Here is a 25,486-nt window from a genome sequence, read left to right as displayed (position 1 = left end):
TGATTTGTTACATAACATGTAATTGTTGTGCTGGAGAATTTTTTGTAGCTGTGTTGTTTTTATTTATTGAATTATATATATGTATATTATATAGAATATTATATATATATATATATATATATATATATATACAATCAAAGCCCCCTGTGATTGATTAAATCCCATCACATGGTCTAAACTCATAATTCTTAGTAGTTATCTTTCTCAATGTATCTATAAAATGTTATTGCACATCAATTTCACAGTTTGAACATTAACTTGTTCAAACTGTTGTTTACTATGTTTACTCCCCCTGAATATTTCAAGTAGGCTTGTTTACCCTTATTTAATTTTCTAAGGGAACAGTAGAAACTAATATCTTTGTGTTGTGTAGGTCATAGTCATAGTCATAGTCAAACTACTTTATTCTGTAATATGTACAAGGTACAAAGAATAGCGTCACTACAATGAAACTAAATACTAATATTAATTTTAAAATATAAGTAAAAAAAATACAATCGTAACATCTCAACAATTTATCTTCAATTCTTCTTTAAATGAATTAATTGGTTTTTGTATTGAAATATTCCTCAAAAGAATATAGAGACAAATTAGTTAAATAATCTTTGACTTCTTTTTTAAATTTTAACAGATTTGTTTCCATTATAAATTTGTTGGTAAATTATGTAGATATCTAACACCTCTGTAATATGTTTTCTTTTTGTAAAATTCAAGATTGTGTTGATCGACATGTCTATTAAAACGGGTATTATATGTATGTTTATTGGTTTGTAGTATCGGATCAAAAAAATTGTTTTACATAAATTGAGGACCTTGCCGGACAAAGGGCACATAGTAAGATATTGTACTTTCGGGAAACGGCTTCTTAAAGTTTATAGTTGTAAAAGATATTTTGTAACACTTAAAGGATCCTGTGCTTAAAATTTATTGTACTTGAATATTTTATAAACTTTATTATAATGTTATTACTCTTGTATTTACTGAAAAGTACTAATTAGTAAAAAATAAAATTTATAAGAGATGTATGTGCCCTTTTTTAGCAATACATAGCCTATAACCTAAACTAATGGATAAATGCAGTGAAATATAAAAACAAGTTGATAAAGAACAAACTTTATTACATCACATAGCCAAAATCATAAAAATAAGGTTTTCAAGAATTTTCCTCAAAAATTTGCTCCAGCCATATTTCGTCATCTGCGGTCAAGTACTTCATCAAACTTCGGACATCAATGATTTTAGCTTCCGACACTTTCAGGAAATGGCACTGTTGCAGGTTGAATTTCTCCTAATGTTTGTTTAATTTACAGTGTTCATGAACTTGAAAGGAGAGTAGGTAGGAACAAAAGTGCTAGAACACACAACAGTTCCATCACTTTTGTATTTAATTATTACGTACTTCATAGATTGTAAACTTCTGTTTTTTTAGCCAACTTTTGAAAGTCTTCGAAGAAAGGCCTGAAGGCTCTTATCTCCCAATCTTTTATGAGACTTCGATCCATTATTACTGTAAAAGGGCTAGGCTTCTGCCGAGCCTGAACCATAGCTTGCAGCCATGGCTTTGCAGTTCCGATGACCTCTCTCTTTTTTGATATGAGAACCTAACAAGACCAAAGTTTCCGGTCACATTGTGAGAATGAATGGCCCCTAACTGGAAAACAACTGTATAATTTTCTACGTCAAACACTTTGCTGAACCACGAACAAAATTTAACCATTGTGGCGTTGCGGTTTTGTCCCCCAGCAGAGTCCGATAACAAAACAACAGTTTTTTACTTTCTGAATTTTTCAATATATTTCTTAAGGCAATCGTACAGAAATGAAGCCACACTGTTCCAATTCTTAGATGCTTGTGATTCCATGAAAACAGTAGAAGTAAGACTCGTCATCATTGAAAATGTGTACGTTAAATGCATATAACCATAAAAGCCTTTTGTAAAATTGGCTGTTCACATTAATTCTTTGGCACTGGGTAGTTTTGAGCATAGTCAAATTCACATAACCAAAAAAGAAGAATCAGTTTTTGCTTTTTCTATGAACTCAGGTTTTAAAGCTAGTCTTCTTTTATATTTACGCTGATGAATCTGATAAGGTACTTTGATTGGATCATTAGGATTTCTTGACAGTTTTTCCTCTGCATTCTGTACAATAATCGCACACATCACTTTTAGGTGACCTCATACCAAATTCATGGCCAAACTTAGATTTGAAACACTTAAAGTAGTGGGGGTAGCTCATTTTCAAGTTTTCATTTGTTTTCAGACCTATAAAAACTCTTGAAACAATGTGTAAAGAGTTTTAATATTGAGCTCCGGGTTGTCAAAGTACTTTAGAGAGGTTTTTATTGCCACTATAATGGCTTAGGCTATTATGGAATTGATTCAAGGTGTGTCTTCATCAAATCAAAAACATTATGTTTCAATTTGTGTGGTCGATTAGTGTGATGACCTCTCCGTTCTGTAAAGTCCTGATCATTTAACACTTTTTGTTGGATTACTCTTATTCTTTTAGGACTTATTTGTAAAAGTTTTCTTAAGAAACCTTGACAGACTGATACCTTAAAACCACCAACGTTGATACTATAGGCCCAAATATTAATTCGGGCTTTTTTTGGGTTGAATGGTCTGAGTTTGTTGATCAATCTTTTCTATACATTTAGAAATAAATGAGTCTTGCAACTCTTTACCTTGGTTGTAGAATGATGAAAATAATTCGTTCTGATGTTCTGCAGTAAAACTTTCAAAACATTTCTTACTACAACACTCGGTAACATAAAAAAACTTACAGTCTTTCCAGACCTGCCGACATACTCTTTGCCTTTAAATCGTTTCACTTTTAGCACTTTCACGTTTCAAATTTGTATTGTTACTGTATAGTTTTACGTTTGCGTTTAACTTTCGGCTGATCCATTGCACTTAATAGCTTCTAGTTTTTAAAAAGGATTTAACTTATGAACAATGAACATAACCTCAATAATTCAACAAGCTGAAAATAGAAACAGCACTGATGTTAGATGTCATTGTTTTTGGATTTTGTCAGCTGCACAGCTGCAAAAAAAATTCTCTCAGAAACCAAAGAATAGAGATTTTTTTTTTCAAACTTTCAGGGCACATTCTAAACAACATGGCGGATCCAATAAAGCAATTGCCGGAAAAAAGGGCACATACACCTATATGCCCTTTGTCCGGCATTGTCCACAATTATTGATTCAAATATGTATAAACCATATACTGTCAGAATTCCAAGTTCAGAAAAAATATGTTTAACAGAATCTGTATATCTTAAATTTTTCATTATTCTCAAAGATTTTTTTTGTAGGACCAAAAGCCTATCTAAATTACTTATTGTTGTTGCTCCATAAATGCTTATTCTGTAAGCTAAATGTGGAATGGATCAAAGAGAAATATATTAATTTAAGTGTATGTAAATTACTAATTTTTAAGGTCTTCACACATTCAATTTCACTTAATCCTACTAGGCCTAGTATTTATTAATAGTCATGAAATAGTATAGGAGAGTTAGATATTACTTTAAAATCATATGATATCAACTGTTGTAGTGTATTTTTGGGCATATTATGAAAATACTGTAATTGAATCGTTATATGCAACAATTTGTTAATTCAGTTATTTTAATAACTCATTTATCTATACAGAACATAAACAAAATGGATTTTGAGATCTGTGCCATGTGCTACAACATACTTTATATTTATTGCTTTACCTTTAGGATATTTTACAAATAATATAGGAGAGTTAGATATTACTTTAAAATCTTATGATATCAACTGTCGTAGTGTATTTTTGGGCCTATTATGAAAATACTGTAATTGAATCGTTATATGCAACAATTTGTTAATTCAGTTATTTTAATAACTCATTTATCTATACAGAACATAAACAAAATGGATTTTGAGATCTGTGCCATGTGCTACAACATACTTTATATTTATTGCTTTACCTTTAGGATATTTTACAAATAATATAGGAGAGTTAGATATTACTTTAAAATCTTATGATATGAACTGTCATAGTGTATTTTTGGGCCTATTATGAAAATACTGTAATTGAATCGTTATATGCAACAATTTGTTAATTCAGTTATTTTAATAACTCATTTATTTAAACAGAATATAAACAAAATGGATTTTGAGATCTGTGCCATGTGCTACAACATACTTTATATTTATTGCTTTACCTTTAGGATATTTTACAAATAATATAGGAGAGTTAGATATTACTTTAAAATCATATGATATGAACTGTCATAGTGTATTTTTTGGGCCTATTATGAAAATACTGTAATTGAATCGTTATATGCAACAATTTGTTAATTCAGTTATTTTAATAACTCATTTATCTATACAGAACATAAACAAAAGGGGTCCAAGATATCCCCCATATATGCTACACCATCCTTTGTACCTATAGCTCTAATTGTAAGATCTTCAATTTTAATTACTACGATTTTGAATATGTACACCTACTACTTCATGGTTATATTCAAATAATACTCTCATTGCATATTTTCTCAGTATTGTAAATGTGCACTGTTTGCAACATGTATTTCTATTCAAGCTTTGTAACAAAACAGTTGCAGAGCAGCACAGTTAGATCATCTTCAAAGCCTCATAGATACAAGTAATCTACAATACCACAAAAAGTAACGTATGAATATGTGAATTCTTTTGTGAATTTTTATGGTTTTAATTTGAAATATTTTTTATATTATCAACATTATGAACATGAAAATATAAAGTTGGAGTATGTGATACATTTGTCTCTTGGCAATTATCAAGCACTCTACACCTTGAACTGATAATATTTGTCCTTGGTATTCACAGGGCTGTTAAAGGTAGACTGCAGGAAAGAGGTTAACAGAAATTGAGTAGGTAATATGAATAACTTATAGTGCTAAGTAACTGTCTAATCAGTTAATTGCCAATCCAATTTTAGGTAATTAGCAGTCAAACTCTCAACTATTTATCTAGAATATTTTAATTTTGAATACCCAAATTCACTGTATGCATGCCTTTGTATGTCTTCACCAGAAAGACAACTAGTAATTTAGACAATCTAGTCTTCTTTTCATTACAGTGTTCTGTTAAAGAAAAATTTAAGAATGAACATAGATGAAGCCTGTATTATTTTAAAGGTATCAATGAGAGATGATTTGAAGAAAAGTTCTAAGAAAAATACAATAAGTTTGAAGTTAGTGAATGGTGGAGTTCAAGGAAGCTTTAAAAGTAAGTGTAGCTCAAGTTTCATTTTAAAGGTTTTAATGATAGATTTTTTATGACTCTGTCAAATATGCCAGGTCAAGTTTTTTGTGCTATTTTTATGGAAAATGAGTATATTCCTAATAATGCCTGTAGCTTACAAGCATACTATGGCTGTTTATATTGTACTCGATTCAATTACCAGTCAGCAATACAACAATCAATGGAGAGGTAACAAGAATCTAAATTACTGTTGCTGAGTACATTTGAGGTAAAGTGAATAGTGAATAGCATTGCCAGTTTGAAGAAATCGGTGAGGCCACTGGCTGATGGCACAGGTCCAAGTAAAGTTCCCCTTCGAGGTGTGTTGCCAAGATTCCTGAGAGCAGAGATGTGTCTGTAGTATAGCAGTCATCCACTAGTTTACTTCACCATGTCCCAGTGTTTGACTTAGTGATTGTGTTTCAGAGCTATCATGGCAGCGGAATCACAGCCGGTGCTAGTTCAAGCTGTTTACTCGTTCAAGGGTAAAAACAACGATGAGGTAAGTCCCTTTTGTTCATATCAGACAGACAGTATGTCAATGTAATGTCATCACTATATACTTTGTGATCTGTAAAGTCAGTCAACATGAAGAAAGGGCATTTATAATGTAAACTTAAATTTAATTGTTTGATTGAGTTGTTTCATAATTTGAACACACACACACACACACACACACATACATATATATATATATATATATATATATATATATATATATATATATATATATATATATATATATATATAGGAAAATGTCTAAAAAGTATACTAAGTGGTTGTTCACTCATACATTCAGTAAGAGTGAATAAGCCACATTTGATAGGTTGAACAGGCGATAAGGCCATTATAAATAACATCTACTTGAAAATATTTGCAAGGGTAGAATATTTTACTTGTAGAATCTATTAACTCTTGCTGGAATCCTGCAGATAGGCTGGATACTAGCTCATTAATGTCATTACACTGTTAACTTTCTTGCTGGGGTGTATCCTGTAGATACACTCTATACTAACTCATTAATGTCATCACACTATTAACTCTCATGCTGTAGAGTATCCTGTAGATACGCTGGATGCACTAGCTCATTAATGTCATCACACTGTTAACTCTCATGCTGTAGAGTATCCTGTAGATACGCTGGATCCATTAGCTCATTAATGTCATCACACTATTAACTCTCATGCTGTAGAGTATCCTGTAGATACGCTGGATGCACTAGCTCATTAATGTCATCACACTATTAACTCTCATGCTGTAGAGTATCCTGTAGATACGCTGGATGCATTAGCTCATTAATGTCATCACACTGTTAACTCTCATGCTGTAGAGTATCATGTAGATACACTCGATACTAGCTCATTAATTTCATTACACTGTTAACTTTCTTGCTGGGGAGTATCCTCTAGATCCACTCTATACTAACTCATTAATGTTATCACACTGTTAACTCTCATGCTGTAGAGTATCATGTAGATACAGTCGATACTAGCTCATTACTGTCATCACAATGTTAACTCTCATGCTGTAGAGTATCCTGTAGATACGCTGTATGCACTAGCTCATTAATGTCATCACACTGTTAACTCTCATGCTGTAGAGTATCCTGTAGATACGCTGGATGCACTAGCTCATTAATGTCATCACACTGTTAACTCTCATACTGTAGAGTATCCTGTAGATACGCTGGATCCATTAGCTCATTAATGTCATGACACTGTTAACTCTCATGCTGTAGAGTATCCTGTAGATACGCTGGATGCATTAGGCCATTAATGTCATCACACTGTTAACTCTCATGCTGTAGAGTATCCTGTAGATACGCTGGATGCACTAGCTCATTAATGTCATCACACTGTTAACTCTCATGCTGTAGAGTATCCTGTAGATACGCTGGATGCACTAGCTCATTAATGTTACCACACTGTCAACTCTCATGCTGTAGAGTATCCTGTATTTACGCTGGATGCACTAGCTCATTAATGTCATCACACTGTCAACTCTCATGCTGTAGAGTATCCTGTATTTACGCTGGATGCACTAGCTCATTAATGTCATCACACTGTTAACTCTCATGCTGTAGAGTATCCTGTAGATACGCTGGATGCACTAGCTCATTAATGTCATCACACTGTTAACTCTCATGCTGTAGAGTATCCTGTAGATACGCTGGATGCATTAGCTCATTAATGTCTTCACACTGTTAACTCTCGTGCTGTAGAGTATCCTGTAGATACGCTGGATGCATTAGCTCATTAATGTCATAACACTGTTAACATTTACCAGACCCAGCTCACTTCACAACAGTTAGATGACAAAAAAACATATTTCTTTCATACTGCAGGGTTTGATAAAGGTTATAGAAAAAGAATTATTCCATTTATTTTTATACATTCTTTAATTAGTAGAGTATAATTTGTAGAATATATAACATATTTTATGAAAAAAACTTTCCCTGTTTTAAAAACTTATGTTTGAACCAAATTTTGGTGTATATACATATTATTAGTTTGTATAGCTGTAGTAGGTAGTTAGAGATTATACAGTCTGAACAAAAATTTATCTACAATATATGTTCTTAAAATTAAAAAAAATATGTTATTGTAATATAGGACGTAAATAAAATACTACCTCCTGCTGCTATTGCTACCTCCTGGCGTACTGTTAACAAAAAATGTGGACAGACATTTTCATCTAATACTTGAGAAGACTTGGAACAAAAAAGGATACAAACCCCTCATTCATTATTTATTACACATTGTTATTATATAACAAAAATTATAACAGGATCAATATAATATACGTTTTGTACTTTTTTACACCAACAAATTACAATTATCAGCATGCAAGTTATAATACAGTCAGTATAAACCACAGTATGTTCCACAGCTATTGGTACAATTACACAGGCTGTGTCTTGACCAATATACAGATAGCACATACAGTATTCACACATCGTATAGCATCGCTTCTGCTCTGTGTATTTTACAGCCTTAGAAAACAATTAAATTTTTCAAGTCGGTATAAGAAAAATGGTTCTTTTGTGAATATTACTTGTGTGTATTTCCTTTCTTAGATGTAATTTAATTAAAAACACTAATGGTGCTTTAGAAAGGTTGTTCCAAACCACTCTTGCATGGTTATTTTTCAACAATACAAAACCTTAATCTGAAGGGTGTCATATTTTTGGGCAGTGAATGAATTAATAATAGTATTACCAGAATACTTCCACTGGGATGGAGCCTTAGATTTTTGATGTCATATCCATAAATCCATAATTTGTTACCTGTTATAACATGTTTCAGTAATTCTGCATCGTCACTGACTTCATTAAGTTACTTCTAAGCAACTTTCATTCAATACTGTTTTTGGTTCAAAATTGAGCAATTTGAATTTTACTGACTCACGTTTTATACCTAAAACATTAAAAAATCATGGCATGAGGCAATTGATATACCATCTTCAGCGACTTCTCTGCTCGTAATACAGCTATCGTTCGTAACAGTTTCTTCCACTTTTTTCACGTTTTCATCGGTTGTTGGTGTACTGGAGTGTCCAGAGCAAACTGAAGTAAAAATTAGATATTACCTTGTCTTTGCTATCTGCTTCTCTAATCATCAAACACTGTTCTAAATTTTAAGTTGAAAACAAATGTTTCTGCCTCTTTCACAAACTTCACTTGAAAGTGTCAACAGCTGTTTAGTTTAAGTTAAATTTGAATTGTAGAAAGTAAATATTCCCATTTTTTCTGAATTAAAAAATATTCCCGGAAACCTTCCTCGGATTTCAAAGAATATTAAAAAAAAAGAATTAGCTGAATTGTTTTAGCCATTCTAGAGTTTAGCACTCAGCAACATATTGTGTAACTTATTTTTATTTATAAGATATTTTAGTTTGATTGTTATAAGTAAATATTTATTGGTATTATTAGGAAGAGAACAACATTCAGGGAATTATAAAATTAATACATATTTTATTTTATTAGAGAGACAGTTGCCATAGTCCAAGACATGAGGCTTTAAATCTGTGTTAGAGATAGCACTGGTTCAAATCTTGCCTGAAATTAGAGCACTCTTTTATCAGCACTGTCCATCTTAAACTGCATAGACTCTATTATCTTATTTGGTATGATCCTCACACAAGTTTGTGACCAACAGACAGACAGACTGGCTCCTACTTTAGTAGCCTAGACATGTCATTTCCTCTCACCAGCCTTACAGTCATATCAGATGTTCCAGAAATCAACTTTATTTCTCAGAATTATTTATTTATTATTTGATCAATCCACTTCATTGTCTATTTTCAGTACGGGAATGGCGTCATACATATTTGAAGCCAATTATAGAGAAATTTCTCATTGTCAATCAGCCATTACAAGCAGACTCATACTAAGTGGTTCAGAGCTCATGTTAAATTGTAGGTTCCTCAGTCTCCAATATCAATGACCTAATAGTTAATCACTTATTTTTAATTGGATCTGTCAACCTAATGGATTTAACAAGGCTACCCATAATTCAGTTCTACTCATCTTTTTTTAAGACTTGGTTGATTAACATTGTCTTCTTGTTACCATTCTCGTTCATATAATGTGAACCTGGTCATTCCCGACTTATTGGTTAAGTTAGGACCTCAGATATTAGTTGATTAGGGTTCTTTTCAAGGGGTTAAAATAGCTTGGTTGGTGAACTATTTTCACCTACCTATAAAATTGATGAAAATGAACACTCATCATCAGTTTATTGTATTTGTAAAATATTAGTAAGACTAATGTTAGGTTGGCACATTTAAAAGTTTTCTGGTTAGAGAATTTTAGTAGAATCTTAGCACCTTATCGTTGTTATTGTGCCTCCAGCAAAGTCCTAAGTTGTAATTTTCCAGCAGAACCCTATCTAGATCAGTCTTTCATACAAAGTAACAAACACAAAGTACTGGGCAACCCTGTTATTTGCCAGATTTAAAAATATCCACAGCACCCATATGATTACTCTCCAACTCTTCCAGGATAACTTGGGGAAATTAGTCGGTGAGATTATTGAGAGGAAATTTTGATCTGATAAAAATGGAGATACCAATAGGCATAATTTGCTACGGACTGTTGCTACAACATCCCACGTACACTTGACAACTACAGTTAGAGAAATTAAGATTGAATATGAGCTACACATTATAAAGCTAGATGTATTCCTTTGGACACGATGGAAACCTGGGAAGTGAAATATTAAGACTTCAATAAGTAAAATAATTTATTTAATACATGTAGTCATAGTCATAGTCATATCATCTTTATTATAATTTCTTTGAGAAATACAATGGTGTCATAGATGCAAATATTAACAATTTTATAGGTATCTTAAGATTAGGTTTTCCAGTTGAGAAACTCTTCAATGGTATAGAATGTCCTCTCCAGTAGCCATTGTCGAGCCTCTTTCTTGAAGTGCCGCTCCTCTGTTATTGCCTTAAGGTGATTTGGCAGCAGGTTGTACAGCTTTGGTCCCGTATTAATCCAAAAATAAAAATTTTATAGACTTGCAGTTTGACAGAAGTTTTAAATATATTATACTGTAGATGCCCTTTTTCGACCATCTACAGGACTGAAGTTTGATCAGATAAAGAAAAGTCAGTTAAAAAGTAAATTACCATTATATAATCCCATGACTAGAAAATACAATACGCCCAATGTTAGCTGAGTTAGCCGCACGTTAGCAAATGCTCTGCCATCAGTGGTGATAAAATATAGAATAAACAAATTAGTAAAAAAATAGAGTATATTTACCATTTTAAAGTAAGTTAGCCATTCTAAGTGGATTGATTGGTTTCATACAAAGCTTGAAAATTTTAGTTAAACCTGCAATGTTATCTTCTTGCAAGCTAAATGGTTACAATTTTTTTAATGTGTTTTGGTGACTAAAATCAGTGATTAAACATAGAATGATCAGAGCATGGTTATCATATGATTGTTCTTTCTAATATACTTTCTTTTACTATATTGTTCACTGTAATACATATTTTTGTAATTTTACTTCAGATTTATTTAACTACTTGCTGTCTATTTGTATTGTATCAGGAATTTTTAGTATAATTTATTCCTTTACAACATTATTGTATTGCCTCTCCTCTTTCTTTGGTGTGGAAATAATCGAATTTGCACCATTAAATTTGATGTAATAATCCAATATTAGATCATATAATTAGACAGAGCTTATCAAGTTTATTGTTAAATTGCTGCTTCTTGATAAGCTTGTATAATATTTTATTGGAGTACATTATTAGTTTAACCCGTAAGAGCTAATTTACTCTACTTACAAAGTTTACTGTAAACTAAATGTGTGTATAATATCTGTTTAGTTTCAACTTGTTTAAATTTTGAACTTGTGCATGAGATGGTTACATTCACCTGTCAGCTAACGGCAACATAACATTAGTCGTGGCTATGTGGGTGACGTCTTGTCTCTGGCCAGCTACCAACATACTTTCTCTCATGTTTCTTCCTTTCATTCAATCCTTCACATCTTTGTACTGCACTACAAACTCAGTGCTTTACACTGTTCAATACTCAGAAATTGCTCATTCATTCATGATATGTACATTTTAATGTTATTATCATTTATATCAGTTGATATCATTTAGAAATTGAAAAATAAATCTAATGTAGCTCTTAAAAATTATAAATTGTTTTCTTCAATAAATTTATTTATAAGACAAAAGAGATGTTTTAATTGAAATTAATAATATATGGATCTCTAATACATATGTTATTTAAGAATTTTTGACACTACATTAAACTTTTCTGAACAATATGGAACATACCATAAGGATCGTATTAGAGTCTAAAAAACTAAGTACAACAAAAACATTTTGTCATATACATGTGAAACTGGGATTAAAATACTACTTTTCTACATAATCACCATACAAATTCAGGCACTTAATCATAGCGGTGCACAAGCTTTGAAGTACACCTGTGTCATAGAATTATGCCACCTGTGGTCTCAGCCACTCAGTGACGCCTACCTGGAAGCTACTCATCATAGTCAAAATGCTATGTTGTTAGCCAGATCTTCATTTTCAGGAACAAGTGTAAATCACTTGGAGCAAGATCATGAGGGGGGATGAGGAAAAGCTTCCGTCTTCAAGAGTTCTTGCATATGGTTTGCCCTGTGAGGTCGAGCATTGTCATGCAGAAGCAAAATTTTGAACGTCAGTTTTCTTTGGGGCTTCCTCTACGAATCAATTTTAAACAATAAAGTCCGTGAAACTTGTCGGAAACATAGAGAACGCTCAATTATTGTGAAACGGCGGTTTTCATGAATCTTTTTGTCAACTTTGGCTACCATATCGTCAGACACAATGTTGGGACGTCCACGCTTCTCTTGATCATGAATGTTTGTTCTGGCACTTTTAAACTGAATGCAGCGCTTCCTGACAGAACATTCAGTCATTATGCTTTCATCAATAAACTTCACACAGTTCCCGATGAATTTCTATTGGAAGTAATTTTGACAACAAAACACACTTCACAAATATGGTGGGATTTTTTATTGCATCACACATTTCAAATTTGAATATAAAAAAATGGGCAGTGCGGGAGATGTTCCCGTTGTGACGGATGGATGTTGACTGAGGTGCCGAGTACAAGCACACAAATTTATATGTGATTGGCGCGCACTTGGCGGCGTCAGGTGGAAATGTCCCTTATTTTCTGAATAGCCCTTGGAGATAACAACAGTTTGTTTTAATTAATGTCTAAAATATATAGAATAAATGTATCTAATATGAATTAAAATTAATCTGTAGTAAAAATATCAAAGACCACTTCTTTTTCTTGGTATTTGAATATTAATAAGATCTTAAACCACATCTGGAACCATAGATGTTTGTCATCATTCATGTCACAAAATATTTGAACACCCGTCCCTCAAGTGAATAAATAATAAACATTTCAAATAAACAAATACAGTAAATATATTATACAAAACCAACTGACATTCAATAGCCAAGAAACCCAATTGAAATATGAGGTATATATTCACGTCAAATTAGAGATTCCAAAATTTATTAAATTAGTAAAGTTAAATAATTGATTGATGATTGAAATAAGGGATTAAAAGTGTATGAAATTGAAAACAATAAATTAGGAAAATTAAAAGTTTTGAATGAATGTTTTATTGAATATTGCAGATTTTTGTTTTGTCAATATTTACTTATTAAAATGGTAAAATTCTTTAATTGAGAAGTGTTTTGATTAATTCATTTAATGTTGCACTAGTATAATCATTATTTCTATTCACAACATAAATATTAAGTACCAAGAAATATTTCGTCAGCTAATCCAATCATGGTTTCCACAAACTTCTGCAATCTGATGATTAGTCACAGAGATCTCCTCTGTCAATAACAGTAAAACTATAAATAGATGCAAACGGGTTAATTATAAGCATGCGTTGTGGGCCAGAAATACCCTTACTGGTCACAGTCGTTGTGTCAATATGAAGGAATCTCAGGTTCTTTCTGTATTTCTACCGCCAGATCAGGAAGTTGGACCCCTTCCCGGGACACAACTTCTGTTTATGACTTGGCTCTAATTGGCATTGGTGATAAACACCACATGCAGTGTTTTTCATTCCAAGTTTAGAATGCGCCATATAGTGGAGAACTTCTCTGTATAATGGGTTTTTAGCTGACTAAAAAATAGTAGTAGTTAATTGCTAGTAATTAAGTTAATTGATAATTAATTCAGTTACTAAATAATAGTAATTGATTTCCTCTGATACTGAATACACTTTACACTCAGATTTGCTTATGACTTGATGTTTGGTGTCTTAAAAAGAGAGAAAATGCTATGTGGGAATCCTAAAACCATAAAACATTGTCAGAATATACACTTTTTGATGAAAATTCATGAAAAAAACAAGGATCAAATTTAAAGCCTTCTTCTATTTTTATAGTTTAGTATAGAATCCTGTTTACCTTCAAGTGGTCTTATTGAAAACTACTAAACTATTTTTCTGAACAATATAGTAATAAAATGTTTCCAATATAGCTGATAATTATTGTTGGATGCATCAAACATCTAATTTATAATTTATATAGCCATTCTTTAGTGATCATCGTGATAGCAGATACAATCCCAAGGCAATCGACTGATGTGCCAAAATAATATTTAATTTGGATTAGAATTAGAATTTTGGATTAGAAATGAGTAAAATTATTTAAAACAAAAATATAAGTCATGTAAGGTGATGCAATCAGTTTTGGGGGTTGAAAGTATTTTCATGTTAAATTCATAGCTTTTAAAGATAATTTCCCTGAATACAGAAAAAGTGATAAACATTCTTTTCATAATTCCACATGAAATTTAAGATGTTTTAAATAGGAAAATTAGGAAATTTTGTAATCAGCCTAAAAAGAATGTATAAAGAAATTTAATGTTCTTAAGAAAAATGTGTAAATGAAAAACAAATATAATTTCTGTAAGTCACTACATGAATAAACACCATCTCTTTCCCTGAAGCTGTAATTCATGTACATACTGTAACGATTTTGAAAGTTTTATCTTCAGTCATTTTTACTTAGGCCTAATTACAAAATTGCCTAATTTCCTACTTTATGGTATAAAGTAGGTAGTAAGAAGTAATGTCTGTAACCACATGTACTGGTAGTGATAAAAATATTTTTATGTACGGTATCGAGGGAAGTTATCTAAATAGCTATCTAAGACTTTAATAAATATTTTCTGAAACCAAAATCAATTGCACCTACTTAAATATTTTCCAACATTTTGTTACTCACATTAAATCAGACTACAAATTGAGTCAACTTAGTTTTTATTAATTGAGAAATGTAGATATATAATGTAAGAATAAATAGTTGTGGAATAATTGTCAGTAAAATTATTTGTTGATTTTATATTTTAATCTTAAGTAAAACTCATACATTATTTTACATTTATTTATCAATAATTATATTTGTATTTTAAGTTCATAATAAAACATATCAAATATGTTATGCAGCTCAAATGATTTAAGATATTTCTGAATATGTGTTTCAGTTATGTTTCAAGAAAGGAGACATAATAACAGTCACCCAGATGGAGGAAGGGGGATGGTGGGAGGGTACTTTCGGTGAGAAAACCGGTTGGTTTCCCTCCAATTATGTGAAAGAATACCGGACTCAAAGTGAGTAACTCTGTGTTGTACTTGACAATGTGTGATTGTATGGTTAGTGTGTGGTGAATGTCAGTTATTCTCCATTAATCTCATTCACCATGACATATCAGGAGTTATGAATTGTTGTAAACCGGACTCAAAGTGAGTAACTCTGTGTTGTACTTGACAATGTGTGATTGTATGGTTAGTGTGTGGTGAATGTCAGTTATTCTCCATTAATCTCATTCACCATGACATATCAGGAGTTATGAATTGTTGTAAACCGGACTCAAAGTGAGTAACTCTGTGTTGTACTTGACAATGTGTGATTGTATGGTTAGTGTGTGGTGAATGTCAGTTATTCTCCATTAATCTCATTCACCATGACATATCAGGAGTTATGAATTGTTGTAAACCGGACTCAAAGTGAGTAACTCTGTGTTGTACTTGACAATGTGTGATTGTATGGTTAGTGTGTGGTGAATGTCAGTTATTCTCCATTAATCTCATTCACCATGACATATCAGGAGTTATGAATTGTTGTAAACCGGACTCAAAGTGAGTAACTCTGTGTTGTACTTGACAATGTGTGATTGTATGATTAGTGTGTGGTGAATGTCAGTTATTCTCCATTAATCTCATTCACCATGACATATCAGGAGTTATGAATTGTTGTAAACCGGACTCAAAGTGAGTAACTCTGTGTTGTACTTGACAATGTGTGATTGTAATGATTAGTGTGTGGTGAATGTCAGTTATTCTCCATTAATCTCATTCACCATGACATATCAGGAGTTATGAATTGTTGTAAACCGGACTCAAAGTGAGTAACTCTGTGTTGTACTTGACAATGTGTGATTGTATGATTAGTTTGTGGTGAATGTCAGTTATTCTCCATTAATCTCATTCACCATGACATATCAGGAGTTATGAATTGTTGTAAACCGGACTCAAAGTGAGTAACTCTGTGTTGTACTTGACAATGTGTGATTGTATGATTAGTTTGTGGTGAATGTCAGTTATTCTCCATTAATCTCATTCACCATGACATATCAGGAGTTATGAATTGTTGTAAACCGGACTCAAAGTGAGTAACTCTGTGTTGTACTTGACAATGTGTGATTGTATGGTTAGTGTGTTGTGAATGTCAGTTATTCTCCATTAATCTCATTCACCATGACATATCAGGAGTTATGAATTGTTGTAAAGTTTACTATATTTACATTTCTAACTAGTTTCTAGCAGAAAAGTGCTTGTAAGCTAAATAACTGGTCACAATTCTTTTGAGTGCTTCCATCTCATTGTTTTTACCAGTTTCTTTTGCTAAACTTTGCAGTGAAAATCAGTTGACTTGGCTATTTAAAGCTTTTTTGTTTACATCGTAGAGATGTTATGTTTCAATTAAGTGACTCGTAAGCAAAACATTGTTGATATAACACAAGATCTGTAACTTCAAAAATAATTAACCCTTTTAACCCCAACATCCGTATAGATGTGGCGTCAACTCCTGACGTCCATATAGTGCGGACATGTACTATGTATTATTTTACTGGTCACCTATTTTACCTAAAGCTTTGACATTCCACAGACTTGTGTAAAAAGATGTATTACATTGAAATATAATTGTTCATAAAGCTTGACTTTATATTTTGTCTGTCTGTGATTGAGAAATTTCAATTTTTCTCAGCTGACTATTCAGTGATTACATCTGTATTTCACTACATTGTGAATTTTCCACTTTGTTTAATGTTATATTAAAACAGTATAAAGTACGTCAGTTAAATATTAAATTATTACTTATTTTATTTTATAGTGAGTAAAAGGAATCGTTTAAAGTTTCTAAAACGCACCAGTTAGTACTTAGTTGCAAGCGGTGTGAATGTAAATAGTGATGATGATTTGAGCTATCTTGACATTTCTGAAAATAGATTCTAGATAAGTAAACATTCTATTAAATGTTTTTTTTTTTATATTTGTAAGTATTTGCAGTAAACAATTGTAATTATTTTATCAGAAATAACTTTGGTTTTTCTTGTTGGGTGTGTACTATGAATTTCAAAGCTTGTGTTTCATTTACTTGCACAAAAATGGCAAAAAGGAAAAAAAACATGTCCTATACAAATTTATGTTACTCACCTTGTAATTAATTGCCTATAATATTTGTTTCATTAGAATAAAAATTAAATTTAAACATAAAATAAATAGTTATTTGTGTACAAGTATGTTTTTAGCTATTAGGTTTTCACCAAAAAACTTGAAATTTTAAAATTTTAATTTATTCTTTATGTATATAAATGTTAAAAAATAAAATATTTTACAGATATTATTTTGTTTTTTTTTCATGTTTTTTAAACTACATATAATAAATAAAAGTAAAATGAATTAGCTTGTTATCTTAAAAATAGTATAGTTATGAGCTTTTTACAAAACACTTACATTTTCTCCAAAAATAGCTTGGAATTTTTGACTAGGACATAAAAAACCATAAATTATTGTTGGCCCTTTTTAGCAGCAATTTTGAAAATCGTAGATAAAAGAATTAAAATATATACTCATAAAACCAAATTCCTCCAGGGTGACAAAAATAGCACTTTAAAGGGCACAAAATAAACTACAATTTAAAATATAACACTCCCATTATTATTATTACTATTCAAACTTTATTCTAAACTGTAGTGCTCATGCTCTGGCCAGACATGTGACCTTATTGTGACAGTTGGATACAGGTAGTTAAATGTCAAACCCGTTACTCATAACATTTTTGTTTAGTGCAGTTTTAATATGATAGAACGATATGTGGAACAGCGATAATGTATCAAATTTTGTCATAAACTTAGGGAATAAAATATGGTATGTTCTCTTATCCCCTGATATGGTATCATGTAATTTCTGGTTGTTTCCTCTCATGGAGCTGATGCCCCTGTAGAGATCCTAATTTGAGACTAGGAATGAAACAATGGTAAACATGATGGCTCAACTGAAGTCTATTCTGATAAAAGTCTTTCAGATTTACTTACAAAGTGGTAGGAATTCTGTAATAATTATTTTGAGTCTCAATGGGATCATTTTTACGGAGATCACTTGTATAACCATGTTCATGATTTAGTGTTGGTTGAGTAATCTGGCATTGCTTTATATATATTTACTTGTGTTTAATGGCAATAAGTGACTATTGACTGTTGACCTTCTATTATTATAGAACGTCTACTTTAGTGTAATGCTGAGAGACCTCAGTACAATAACCTAGAAGTCTTATTGGCACGAGGCCAGCAGTCAAGCAGGTAACTTGATGCAACTAGCTTGACACAGGTAACCTGATTGATAGTGTTCCTCATGTCCGGTTCACATACAACCGCAGGCTGTGGCAGCCTCCTTGTCAATTATAAAAGTTTTTAACATTTTATACACCAGCTGTACTGCAGCCTGATGTTGCACTACTGTTTTGTTACTTGAACTATGGTGGTTGCGTGTAGAACCTTTATCTTTAATTTTAATATGGTAACTTAAGCCTGGAATATTCAAGAAACGGAAATTTCAAGTAGTGCCATTTCCCGGCTCAATTTCTTTTTGTTCAACTCATAATTGACCCACAGGCCAGTGTATAGTGTTTGAAAAGAATGGTTAATTTTTTCTTACCATCAAGGGGCCATTTTAACAAACTGTGCACACCATTTGCACAAACAAATAACAGCGCCACAGCTCGCAGCTAGGTTCTGCCAGTCTGCTTGGGGTAGTACCGTAGACCATTCCGTTTTGCAGTGGTGGAGTGCCAGGTTGTCTACTACTTGTGCAGGTCAACCTGCCAGCTAGATTTACGGGCAGCTTACTTTTCGTTTTAAGACAGTGCTGTCTACACTACAGGTTATCTGCATCAGACTACGTGCATCTAGTTACCTACTTATCTATTGGCCTTGTGCCAACATGGCTTATGTTCAAGGTAGCATTGCAAGTTGTCTGTCAGCAGACAATCTCCGCTCATATTTTGTAGGACAGCAGAAAGACTACCACAGTAAAATCCAGAAGGATCTCATCAACTCCGAGAGATGACATGTCACCGAACATAATCAATGATTTCATCTGTCCCCAGACAGCCTCAGCCCAGTGGCACCTACACCTCTTGACCTTGTTGCACAGCAGAAGGTCTACCGCAGCGTAGTGCTGAAGGACCTCATTGACTCTGAAAGAGCTCATGTAACCGAACTCCAGGGCCTCATGAAGAACTTTCTTCGACCCTTGGAAAATGCAGAAATGTAAGACACCATTTAATGATGTTGCTTACTGGCGGCTATCTTAATTTTAGCCTCACTAGTTTTTATTGATACTTTTATTAATGTCTCAGAAAAAACTCTCAAATTTGTTATACTTGATCTTTTTGTATTAAAAAAGTATACTGTATTGAAAAAACTAAAATCATTTGTATGTATATTAATCTTTAAAATAAGACTTCTTTCATACTTCTGTGACCAAAAATGAGGTTGTAAAATTGTTTGAATTTTAACATTGATTTAATAAGGTAAAACGGTTGTTTTACAATATTTTAAATATTATTAATTATATATTAACATTTCAGATCAATCAGTGAAGAGTTGTCATTGAATCGATTGCTTCTCAGTCAAGGTTTCTTTTGAATAGAGCATATGAATGCTATGTTAAATAAGGGCTATTGAACTTGGATCATTAATACATTCATTGCTACTCCAAAATATATTATACATGTCTTGAAAATAAACAGAAATATGTTTTATCATGTTAGATGAATTCCCATTGCTGATTTCTATTATAAAAGTTAATGTTACCTGTCATCATCATTAGAAAAAGGCACAACTTTTTTGCTTAGTATGCAATAACACAATTGTTGTCATTTCAACATTGGACTCAGTGGGAAAATACAATCTAAAATCAAAAATTCTAAAATCATTGTTTACTTTTGTAAAAAATGTATGAACTTTACTGATGAGTTTGTATGTGAGATAATATTCATATAGGTGTACATACTTTATAAAATTGTAATAACAAGGTTATACATAATCATATTTATTACTCCTACAACTTGGAGGGTTTCAGGGTGTTGTACTGTTATAGAAGTTCTCTGATTCTGAGTTCATCTATTCCACTTACCGTAAACATCACAATCGTGAAAGTTTTTATTTTATTCAGTAACTAGCTGTTACCCGCGGCTTCGCATATTACTTAGTAAAAGCTATTATGGTGGGAGTCCTATAAAAATTTTAAAACGAAAGTAGGCATACATCAGGTAGATATTATTTAAGTTCATGGTAAATAGTATCTGAGTTTAACTTAATCATTATATCATGTTTGGCACGTGTAGGAGCATTTCTGGTTCTAATTAATTGTATACATAACGTCACAGCTGAATCTGCCTTGTCATCCCGATCAAGAAAACACAAATCTCGGATCACACAGGTCTCGGAAACTTACTTCGGTCAAAAAGCGTATATTTCCAGTCCTTGTCACATATTTCAGGTTTAAGATATTTCCAGTACCATAGTAGAGTTTGCCTTGTTGTTCTGACAAAGAAAAAAAAATATACTTACATAGGACCGAGATGCCTACTTCGGTTAAAAAGTGCCTACTTAAGAGCGTTTAAATTCACTTACCTACTATGTCACAGTTTAGCTTACCATATTTCCTTGATCAAAATACTATATACGTTCGATTATCTAGTTCTCGGAAATCTATTTTGGTCAAAATCATGTTGATATAGTTGAGTTTGTCTTGTCCTGATGAAGAAAATACACACATAAGTAGGACTGAAAAGCCTATTACGACCTAGGGGGAAGTCCTACCTACTTCTTATGTACTTTCGGTATAAGAGGGAAATCCTTATTAAGGTATACAATATTCCAAAATAATCGTTATTAAAGTTTTGCGTTACACTTGTTTTTTGGACTGTAGCTGGCTGTCCCTGGGGAAAGAATGAATCGTTAAGGTATGTTAGTATTCATTTCTCTGTTTTTCCATAAGCCATTGTTAAAATGTAATATCATAATGTCAAGGAAGCCCACCAGTTTAAAGTAACTTTTGTGGAAACATTCATAATTTTTAAAATGCTAACATTTACAGCGCCTCACTGCTAAATGTTAAATACAACGCTCTCTGTGAATCCAACTCTACTGCAAAACACAAGAATGAGACTCAGGCAAATACGTGCTGCTGCGTGCCTGGACTCAGATGGGCTGAACCGTAAGCAGTCGCAGAACTGCACAACATCAACACTTTGGACCTCCTATGATGGCAAGAATAAGACTACCAGACGAAACAATAGAAAACTTCTACACAAAATACATTGACTACTATAAACCATTTTTGTTAGGATTTAACAATGAGCTACAACTACCTGACAGACAATCGCACAATGAACCAATACCTGAAAATGACTCAGTTATTAAGGATATCACAGGGGAAATATCAGCCAGAAGTTCTTTTTTAGAATTGAGACAGAGGAAGGAAGGAAAAATGAAGTAAAACAAGAGAGTCGTAATAAAAATCTAAATTGCAAAAAACATGGCAAAATAAAAATAGCACACATCAAAATATAGACGGACCTCAAAAATAAGATTGAAAGACTATCACATTTTCTTTACAATACGAACCCGGATATCCTAATCTTAACAGAACATGGACTAAACAGTGAGAAATTGAACAACAAGAATACCAGAATATAAACTTATTGGGGGATTTACAAGATCCCAGCATAGAAAAGGTGGAGTTGCTATCTTTTCTAGCTACAGACTTAGCAGCCATGTCAGTGTTACATCCATCTCGGACCCTAGCTCTGTAGCTGCTGTGTGAGTCTGTATTAATTAAAAATTAATCTTAAAGAATGCAACCTACACATTATGGGTATTTACAGACCTCCAAACAGCACACTGGAAAATTCAGCTGAGATTATGATAGAAGAATTAAATAAAATTCACAATCCAAGTAACCCAATTGTAATTATGGGAGATGTAAATGTAGACAATTTGACAAACAGTAGTGACAGTATCTATTTAAAAGAGGCTTTGGAGGGATACAATTTAAAAAGATTAAAACTACCCCTACACGGACTACATACCACAGTCAGACATCTATAGACTTTATTTGTACTAATCTATGTGAGGATGAAATATCACATAGAGTTTTTTAAAACAGGGCTATCAGACCATACAGCACAGATGAGTATTGTCCAGATGGAAACACAGAATGATCAATCACAGAGTACAAGGAGGGTTTTCAGTCAGAGTACAATGAACAAACTAAGAAATATACTGGCTGCTCAAGATTGGGTACAAGTTTATGGGGGCAGCAGACACAGAATCAGCTTTTAATGCATTTCAGTGCTGTGATGAAATTTGCCATTGACACAGCATGCCCATTGAAAACAATAAAGAAACACCATAAAACGCATATGGAACTCTGACTGTGATACACTTAAAAGAATATACCTTGAAGCACTTAATAAAGAAATAATTACAGGCAATCCCGAAGACAAAAGAGAAACTACTGCGATCAGAAAAAGGGCATATGACCTAAAGCTAAAGGAGCTAAGAAAGGAAAACAATTCGGAACTTGTAAATAAAGCTGACAATAAGCCTAAAGCTCTATGGAAAGTAATTAACTCTGAGAGAAAAGACAAAGTGACCACCTCCCTCCCAGATAGCATAAGTGTAGAAGGAGAGATATACAGTACACCTGACAGTATGCCAACTCTCTAAATAATTTTTTTTCCACAATAGCAGAGAAAACACTTTATCATAATAAGAACCAACATGGAAACACTGTAGAATCTGACACGCAGCACCCATTTGACCAAAAACTGCAGTTCTCTAAACGCCACTGAAGAAGAAGTAAGAAACATTATTAATACAAATGAAACCAAAAACTTTAGCTGGAGAAGATGAAGTAACTTCTATAGTCATTAAATTCTGTAAAAACGAATTATAGCACCCCTCACAACACTAATCAACAAATCCCTAAATGAAGGCATCTTCCCAAGCTGTCTAAAAGTGGCCAAGGTCTACCCTAAGCATAAAAGCGGCAAAACTACTGAAGCAGTCAACTACCGGCCTATATCACTGACATCAAATTTCTCAAAAAATCTTAGAACGAGTGGTACTTGGCAGACTTAAACAGCATCTCCAACAGCATGACCTTCTGACTACTAGACAACATGGATTCATAAAGAACAGGTCAACAACAACAGCGGTAGCACAACTTGTTGAAAAGCATTATTGATAAACTGGAACATGGCCAAATAGCAACCAGCATACTGCTTGATTTCAGTAAAGCATTCGACTGCATTGATCATAAACTTATTTTAGAAAAACTTAATATCCTTGGTATATACAGGAAAAGAAGCAAAATGGTTTAAAAGCTACCTGAGTGACAGGAAACAACTAGTAGAGCTCACCTGTAAGGTAAACAACAAAATACAGAGAGTAAAAATCTGAAGCTTTATCAATGTGCAGAGGCGTTCCTCAGGGATCTGTTACTTGGACCAGTGCTTTACATACTTCTAGCTAATGACTTCCCAAAATACCTAGAGGAATATTGTGAAGCAGTGATGTTTGCTGATGACACTGCCCTAATTATCGCCAACAAAAAAAAATGGAAGACCTTGAAGTAAGCAGTTATATTGCTTTCAATATGGCAAAAACAGTACTGCTACAAAAATGACCTAGTGCTTAATGAGACAAAAACTAATCAACTCATATTCACAACAGTTTTCAAATAATTATTGTGGACTAACCAGAACTAGAAACTGTGTCATCAAATAAGTACTTAGGCATCATATTGGATAACACCCTTTCCTGGACCTTACATGGGGACCATCTATGTCAAAAACTAAACTGCGGGCTATATGCTGTGCGAAGACTAGTGCAGATAAGTGACAAAGAAACAGCGCTGACTGCCCTATTACTCGTTGTTTGAAGCACACCTAAGATATGGGCTCGTAGTATGGGGAGGCACAAGCGCAACAAATCTGCAAAGGTGTTAGTAATACAAAAAAGAGCAATACGAACATTAAAAGGACTAAAACCACAAGACTCCTGCAGGGAAGCTTTTAAGATTTCAAGATTTTGACAATAACCTCACTATACATACGTGAAGTTACAATATATGCGTTAAGATCAGACCAAGCCAGATTGGTGGATCAACATAACTACAACACCCGAAACAGACACAACTTTCAACTACAGGCACATCGACTCAGCGTGTATGAAAAGAAGCCTTCTTATCGAGGTGCTGCCTTCTTTAACCGGCTACCAAAAGACCTACAGAAACTACAGGATAAACAGTTCAAGAAAGCACTCTCAGACTGGCTCTTAGACCGATCCATATACACCATACAGGAGTTTCAGGACTGGAGGAGTCTATAGAAACTGAAACTACTCTCATTATTATTGTTATGACGCAACACTGTACTCAATGTATATGTGAATAAAGATGGATTTGATTTGATTTGACTTTGTTCATTAAGGTTAGTTTTATAACAGTATTTAATGCATTAGATGGTTTTAATTCGTCACTGGCGCAATCTGGAGTAAAATTTATAAATTAATGTTTTATTTACTATCTGCATTACACTACCTATCAAGCACTGTTTACTTATTAATGATAAAATTTAAATGAACAGATGTTTCAGAAAGTTTGTCGAACTATAGCTGTCAACAGTTGTTTAATGCCAGTTTAATTTGAATTATGAAACGTAAAAACTACAAGTTTTTTTGGATTCCAAAATATCCCAGGTAACTTTTTTTATAAAAACCTTCCTCGGATTTCAATGGACATTTTACAAAAAGAATTAACCGAATTGGCTACTAAAAGGCATCATCAGCAGTGAACATGTTTGAATATTAGTTTATCATGTAGCTTCAGAGTCCTTATACTCACTGTATGTTTATGCTATTCAGCTAATCCCATAATTCAAGATTAGTAAAAAGTTATAATTACAAGATTTCAGATATTTGACAGTGGTATATGTAACAAAATTGAAACACTACATTACAGGGACTGATATTTGTCCTCTTCTTTCCTTAAAACATAAAACGAAGTTAACCATGCACGTTAATTAGCAA

The 25,486-nt window shown here is 32.8% G+C and overlaps 1 protein-coding gene across 4 annotated transcripts in view; it reads left to right on the top strand.

Annotated features, from left to right (window-relative positions):
- The window catches only part of LOC124365108 (rho guanine nucleotide exchange factor 7), a 120,491-nt gene that overhangs the window by 11,339 nt on the left and 83,666 nt on the right, over positions 1-25,486 (top strand). For all 4 annotated transcript variants that reach the window (XM_046821050.1, XM_046821049.1, XM_046821051.1 and 1 more), the window contains exons 2-4: positions 5,686-5,761; positions 15,308-15,434; positions 19,492-19,654. In XM_046821050.1, coding sequence (XP_046677006.1) covers positions 5,693-5,761; positions 15,308-15,434; positions 19,492-19,654 — 359 coding nt within the window. In that variant the 5' untranslated portion in view covers positions 5,686-5,692. The remainder of the gene's footprint in view (positions 1-5,685; positions 5,762-15,307; positions 15,435-19,491; positions 19,655-25,486) is intronic.

Source organism: Homalodisca vitripennis, chromosome 6, assembly GCF_021130785.1.
Source record: "Homalodisca vitripennis isolate AUS2020 chromosome 6, UT_GWSS_2.1, whole genome shotgun sequence".
Classification (NCBI taxonomy): domain Eukaryota; kingdom Metazoa; phylum Arthropoda; class Insecta; order Hemiptera; family Cicadellidae; genus Homalodisca; species Homalodisca vitripennis.
Note: the sequence above shows the minus strand (reverse complement) of the source record. Positions and strands in the feature narration are given on the sequence as shown.